This window comes from Oncorhynchus tshawytscha, linkage group LG08, assembly GCF_018296145.1.
Source record: "Oncorhynchus tshawytscha isolate Ot180627B linkage group LG08, Otsh_v2.0, whole genome shotgun sequence".
Lineage (NCBI taxonomy): Eukaryota > Metazoa > Chordata > Actinopteri > Salmoniformes > Salmonidae > Oncorhynchus > Oncorhynchus tshawytscha.
In genome coordinates this window covers 25,177,960-25,185,306 of record NC_056436.1, presented here as the reverse complement: position 1 = coordinate 25,185,306, position 7,347 = coordinate 25,177,960, and the positions used below count along the sequence as shown (strand labels likewise).

Genomic DNA, 7,347 nt, shown 5'->3' with positions numbered 1-7,347 from the left:
TAAAACCCCAAACAGCAAGCAATGCAGGTGTAGAAGCACGGTGGCTAGGAAAAACTCCCATAGAAAGGCCAAAACCTAGGAAGAAACCTAGAGAGGAACCAGGCTATGTGGGGTGGCCAGTCCTCTTCTGGCTGTGCCGGGTGGAGATTATAACAGAACGTGGCCAAGATGTTCAAATGTTCATAAATGACCAGCATGGTCGTATAATAATAAGGCAGAACAGTTGAAACTAGAAACACTTCAAATAATGTTTGTGTAGACTTACCATGGTGTGACGTTTTGATAACTGTGTAAATCTCTCTAGGACAAGGTGACTTTTATCAATCTATTAGCCTGCATTTACCCCCAAAATGAAACACTAATTAGCTGCTAATGTGGCTTTCATGAAGAACTACAAATGCCATGATTATCTGGACGAGAATTCCAAATCAAGGCAAAGGTAAGAATCTCTGGATTAACTATCTAATGTTAGCTAGATGTAGTAATGAATAAATTGGCTACATTTCTTTAAATGGACAATTCTTTGAACTGTCTATTGCAAGTTTTAAATTGACACAATACCTGTTAGCAAAGTTGTCAGCTAGAGAAGATTCAGGAGCTTGAAGGGATTTGTAGTTTTGCATGATGTCTCCTTTGATGCTAATTAGCATTTTCAAAAAATATGAGAGGAAACAGAGCCGAATATATATATTGATAAAAGTCACCTTGTCCGAGAGAGATTTACATGGTTATCAAAATGGCACGTCAGGGTAAGCCTACACGAAACACAGCCCTTATTTGAAGTGTTTCATAAAATCCCCTATGGGAAAAATGAATGGAAGAAACACGATTGGAACATTTCCCTGTTTGACCGGTAGGTTTTATGGGTATTTTGACACCTCCACTGAAGGTGCAACATGCATAAATCACGTCATCATTTCCTGATTACAAAAATTCTAATAGTTCGCCAATTTCAAGTTGTGAATAAACAAGCAATGTATAGTGTAGAAAATAATTTGTCAATCTAAAAAATATTGTATTTTCAGCTGGTGAAGAAAACCGAAAGTAACGGGAAGCATAGAAATAGAGCACAGAACAGATCTACCGCTTCTTAGACTTGCTTTCAAGTTACATATTGCATGCAACTTTAACATATTGCATGCAACTTTAAAAATAGTAGGATTCCTGACAATTTATGTACCATTTTCATTCAAAAGGATAGGCTTGATATAATATAACTCTCTCTACCATTCCCATTTACAAATGTGCAAAAGTTAAACATCCATGCTAGTCATGAGCACACTTTTCTCCTTCACAGCAACCACACATTACTTTGAAGTACATGCATATCAAAGGTATATGTTTGAATGCATTTTCAAAGTAGGGGGATACAACTCACGTTACTATAGAACCTAATAAACCAGTCAGTGATATGCATTCCAGGCCTTTGTAGGCATGCAGGTGTTAGAATGTTGCTCCCAACTTGCCTTAAAAAAAGCAATCTGTCATATGGCCTGATGGTCATTGGTAATTAAAACTAATGCAGCAGAAACAGACCTCTTGATAACCCCAAAATGAAGGATATTTTACTTAATTCTATTGTTTAACAAAATCGCATATAATGTAAAATGTGAAGCAAAGTAATGTTGCTCTCATGGAATGTCATTCCTTGACCACTACAAATTGTATCATAGAAATACAGTGCTACTTGTATGTGCAAATCTCATGAAATGCACCTTGGAATATGACGGGCCGCTCCTTGATTTAGGCTACAGGTTCTAATATAATTCCATGTACACTATAGATATCATCTTACAGATTGCATATTAATTTTTATTTTTTTACCCCTTTTTCTCCCCAATTTCGTGGTATCCAATTGTTTTTAGTAGCTACTATCTTGTCTCATCGCTACAACTCCCGTACGGGCTCGGGACAGACAACGGTTGAAAGTCATGCGTCCTCCGATACACAACCCAACCAAGCCGCACTGCTTCTTAACACAGCGCGCATCCAACCCGGAAGCCAGCCGCACCAATGTGTCGGAGGACACCGTGCACCTGGCATCCTTGGTTAGCGCGCACTGCGCCCGTCCCGCCACAGGAGTCATTGGTGCGCGATGAGACAAGGACATCCCTACCGGCCAAGCCCTCCCTAACCCGGACGACGCTAGGCCAATTGTGCGTCGTCCCACGGACCTCCCGGTTGCGGCCGGTTACGACAGAGCCTGGGCGCGAATCCAGAGTCTCTGAAGGCACAGCTGGCGCTGCGCCACACGGGAGGCTTACAGATTGCATATTTAACTGCTCAGTATACTTGAAGCAATGGCTGCATCCAAATAGTTCTGATTGCTTTCCCTCATGATCAAAAACTTCATAACACTTGAAAATGACATTTACCAGTTAAACTATGGATACAAAACTAGTTAAGCTATTAGACATATTGCTTTCACTGATCCAGTTCTTTCAATTCAATACTCACACATGTAAGGAGATAATGAGACATTGCTTTTGAGTATTGGGGCGCAGCTAGTGAGCAAAGTGGTCTGATTTTGAGTTTTAAAAACTTGAAACCAGGAGATCTGTAGTTAAGAGGCCTCCATTTCACCTGCCAGCACTCTAAATGTTCACTCCAGATAAAGTGTAGTTGGCCACTAAGAAGATGAGTATTGACAAACGCTCACTGAGTCTAGGAAGCTTTAAAGTGTCAATCAGCAGCTGAAAAATAAAGCATGCTCCCCACCTCTGTTTCAGCATAAAGTGGCAATATGGGGCTGGAGAAATTTAACCATTCTCAAATTCAAAGACAGAGCTAGGGATGCAAGGACTGACCATCCATGATATTCAAATTATAGTTTTAACCAGGTTTTTCAGTGCTATACAGTGTTTGTTTACAAACATTAGGGTAAAACAAGCTTATATTTTGAGTTCTGATGGGGTACCACAGTTAAACTAAGCTCATGAGGCATACTATTCTTCAAGAATCAATGGGTACATATCATTAATATACAAGTCCAAAAAAGTAAGAAGTAACTGCTGATTGCCTTTTTAATGCAAACAGAACAGACAGCGAGGGAGTTCAAGTCCTTTCATTTAGAGTTCAAGTCCTTTTTATTTGTAGACACAGGAGCTCCCAACTGCCAATCAAACAGGCTGGAGATCGAGTTACTTCTGGATGAAGATGATGACAATGCACAGAGTCCCCACCAGCCCAAGAGCTTGGATGCCCAGGAACCACAGTAGGACCCAGAAAAAGATGATGATCACAGGATCCACAACCTTCTCCCCAAAGTACATCTGGGTGAAGCCCGCGCTGCGCAGGCACTTGTTTAGCTGCCCGAAAAGGGTCCCCATCCGCTCGCAGTCATCCACCTGAGGTCTTGTCGTGGGATCGTCAATGAGGGGCCACCTGGCCATGGGGTCACCGGCTAGGCGTGGTCTGGGCCTTGGGTCACCGGAGGGGCGTAGCCTGGCTCTGGGGTCAGCGGTGGGGCGGGGCCTGGTTCCAGGGTCACCAGAGGGGCGTGACCACCAAGTCCCAGGGTCACCAGGAGGGCCTTGCCATCTAGGTCCAGGTGGTCTGACTCTAGGGTCATCCTGAAAAGACAAGTATGGCTTTTAAATGACACCCCTATTCCCCATACATTGTGCTGCACTACAATTATCCAGTGTTGCATATGGATCTGGTCAAAAGAGGTACACTACATGGAACGTACCATACCTAGGATAGGCATGTGGTTGTGTCATAAGGCTGTGTGACATGCCATTAGGCTGTATGAATGGGTCTCTCATTCCAACAACACATAACTTCTTATCAGCATTATACTGATACATGCTGGAATCATAAGACTGCCCGCCAGCCTTGAAATGTAACTGTTGGTTGTTCAAGTTGCTAGGTGACAGAAACATTGGCCAAAGCATAATAAATGCACTAAAAGTAGCCAGCTACAGTTCATTCAGAACGTATTCCGACCCCTTGACTTTTTCCACATTGTTATGTTAGACTTATTCTAAAATGTATTAAATAAAATCAATCCTCATCAATCTACACACAGGTTTTTAGAAATATTTGCAAATTGATTCAAAATAAAAACAGAAATACCTTATTTACATAAGTACTCAGACCCTTTGCTATGAGACACGAAATTGAGCTCTGGTGCATCCTATTTCCATTGGTCATCCGTGAGATGTTTCTACAACTTGATTGAAGTCCACCCGTGGTAAATTCAATTGATTGGACATGATTTGGAAAGGCACACCTGTCTATATAACATCCCACAGTTGACAGAGCATGACCATGAGGTTGAAGGAATTGTCTGTAGATCTCTGAAACATGATTGTGTCAAGGCACAGATCTAGGACGGGTAACAAAACATATCTGCAGCATTGATGGTCCCAAAGAACACAGTGGCCTCCCTTATTCTTCAAATGGAAGAAGTTTAGAACCTCCAAGACTCTTCCAAGAGCTGGCCACCTGGCCAAACTGAGCAATAGGGGGAGAAGGGCCTTGGTCAGGGAGGTGACCAAGAACCCGATGGTCATTCTGAGTTCCTCTATGGAGATGGGAGAAGCTTCCAGAAGGACAAGCATCTCTGCTGCACTCTACCAATCAGGCCTTTATGGTAAAGTAGCCAGATGGAAGCCACTCCTCAGTAAAAGGCACATGACTTCCTGCCTGAAGTTTGCCAAAAGGCATTTAATGGACTCTCGCACCATGAGAAACAAGATTCTCTGGTCTGATGAAACCAAATCAAACTATTTGGCCTGAATGCCATGCGTCACGTCTGGAGGAAACCTGGCACCCTCCCTACGGTGAAGCGTGGTGGTGGCAGCATCATGCTGTGGGGAGGTTTTTCAGCGGCAGGGACTGTGAGAATAGTCAGGATCGAGCAAAAGATGAACGGAACAAAGTACAGAGATCCTTGATGAAAACCTGTTCAGGACCTTAGATGGAGGTGAAGGTACACCTTCCAACAGGACAACCCTAAATACACAACCAAGACAACGCAGGAGTGGCTTCAGGACAAGTCTCTGAATGTCCTTAAATGGCCCAGCCAGAGCCCGGACATGAACCCAAACGAACATCTCTGGAGAGACATGAAAATTGCTCAGAAAACCAACCTGACAGAGCGTACGCGGATCTGCAGAGAAGAATGGGAGAAATTCCCCAAATACAGGTGCCAAAAATGGGGTCAAATCATGAGTCCGTGATTTTTCAGGTCAAAGTAGGAGCTCAAAAACTTAAACGATGTCCTAGTTTCCGATTTGGATGACCTTTCAAAGCGATTTTTCCCAGTTGGAGCTATTTATTTTTTACGAGTTCCCAGCTGTCTTGAATGCACTGAATTCGGGAGATTTCCGAGTTCCCAGTTGGTTTGAAACGGCAATAGCTGCCTTGTGTAATCTAGTTTTGGAATACATCGGGAAATAAACTTCTGAATCCAACTTTTGTCCAAACCACACCATATTCCTGCTGTGTAAACAGTGGTAGATTTAGTGTTAGGAAGTTTCACGTGAAGTGCGTGGTCTAATCGCAGCCCCAGTTTAACTCGGAGGGAATATGGTGACAACAAGTTAGATTCAGACGCTTATTTGATAGCGATGGACTCATTTCACTTTACGTCTGGTAAAGTAGAGTTCTTATATTATACATATCCTCTTATTGACAAGAAAAACAATTGTTGGGATTTAGCCGGCTATATTGGGGTAGGATTATTTTCCGTCGCCACACGCCAGCACGATGCACAACTATACAGACTCCCGATGTTGTCCCAAAGCTACATGTCAGTATGACGTCAAGGGATTTAGCCTGCTAGCTGATTATCCAAGCAATTTAGTAAGCATGATATGAATCGTCAGTCACCAATTAGCTAACCCTGAAATGTATTCGCTTCGTGCCAGTTCGATGTTTTTTTTATATAACTAGTTACAGTTCCACTTGATTTAAATATTGCACTGCTAGCAACAATAGCTAGTTAACTGCACCTGCTGGATAGCATTAGCTATCTAACGAGGTTAGCTGGCTACCTGGAATGTTTGCCTTGGTGTGTTGGATGGATGATGAGATTGACACCTTCTTCGACTATCTAGCTCCTCAAACTCCCGCCGATGTAGTACCGGCTGATCATTCACAAATGGTGATATGGTGGTCATGTTATTCACGCCGTTATGATTATGTTTATCCGATGAGGTTTAGGAATGAGAACAAAACAATCAAGACTGTCAATGACACTTCCGCCGCCCCCCCCGTTGTCACGTGTGAGAATCAACGTCACGGTAATGGGCGTGTCAACTTCAGCTGTCAGTGTCAAATAGCTGAAATGTCTATATCAAACAACATTTACATGCAATTATTCGATATTAAACTGATTATAGCAGAAGCCGATTGTCAACATATTACTCTGTTTATCTTAATCGGAGTAAGCATACGCCGATTAAAACAGCTTAGAAAAGCAGGTATCTTTCGAATTATTAGGACATGTAGCAAGCTAAACAGTTGAATGCGTTCCAGGGGTGTATTTGATCTGCGCATGTGCTGGCACCGGTAGCGTCATTGCTAGAAGGAATCCAGTTTGACAAATTAACGTAAAAAGTAGATTTTTATATATTTTTTGAGTTTTAGCTAACCCTAACTATTTTCCTAACCTAAACCTGAGTTTCCTAAACTGCTACGTTAATAATCTTAACCTGCTGCGTAAATTCTCCAAACCTGCTTTGAAAAGTCAACTCTGACGTTATTTGACAAAAGCTGGATCCCTTCTACCCATGACACACAAGCCTCCCTCTTTTGCACGAGTGAAGTGAGTTCGGAAAAACTGAAAGTATGAGTTTTAGAAATAGTTTTCACATGCTGAGGCTGCATACACATTTTATGTCTTCGCAAAAATAGCATGGTCTGTGGTACAACTTTTTTTGTTTTTTTGTTGTTGCCTGATTTCAGATATGTCCATGTAAACCGGTTGAGAGAAATCCTTAGTTTACATGTTTTGCAAATAATATCTATTATATTAATCTGACTATCCACAATAATCGTATTATTTTGTGTGCATGTAGTGCTTCTTTAGAAATGTATTTTTCCAGTAGCTCGACTATTTCCATTTCAATTAGTATCAAGCGGTAGACACTACAAGGACAAAAGTATGTAGACACATCCAAAATTATGGGCATTAATGAGTTTGTCCCCTTTTTGCTGATATAACAGCCTCTACTCTTCTGGGAAGGCTTTTCACCGGATGTTGGAACATAGCTGCTGGGACTTGCTTCCATTCAGCCGCCAGCATTAGTGAGGTTGGGTACTGATGTTGGGCGATTAGGCCCGCAGTTTGCATTCCAATTCATCCCAAAGGTGTTCAATTGGGTTGAGGTCAGAGAT

At 42.2% G+C, this 7,347-nt stretch overlaps 1 protein-coding gene across 1 annotated transcript; it reads right to left on the bottom strand.

The window, feature by feature from the left end:
* Positions 1-833: 833 nt before the first annotated feature.
* On the bottom strand, positions 834-6,241 carry LOC112246786 (uncharacterized protein FAM241A-like). The gene is made up of 2 exons (XM_024415327.2): positions 6,003-6,241; positions 834-3,572 (listed from the first exon to the last, which is right to left on the bottom strand). Exons 1-2 carry the CDS (start codon positions 6,126-6,128, stop codon positions 3,141-3,143), a joined length of 558 nt encoding a protein of 185 aa, XP_024271095.1. The 5' UTR covers positions 6,129-6,241; the 3' UTR covers positions 834-3,140.
* Between the last annotated feature and the right edge of the window lie 1,106 nt (positions 6,242-7,347).

Excerpts from the sequence above, each read along its gene's own strand:
- LOC112246786 (XM_024415327.2), bottom strand. The coding sequence starts at position 6,128 with ATGACCACCATATCACCATTTGTGAATGATCAGCCGGTACTACATCGG. Across the intron at positions 3,573-6,002 it reads CACCAAGGCAAACATTCCAG|GATGACCCTAGAGTCAGACC; the intron begins GTAGCCAGCTAA and ends TTGTCTTTTCAG.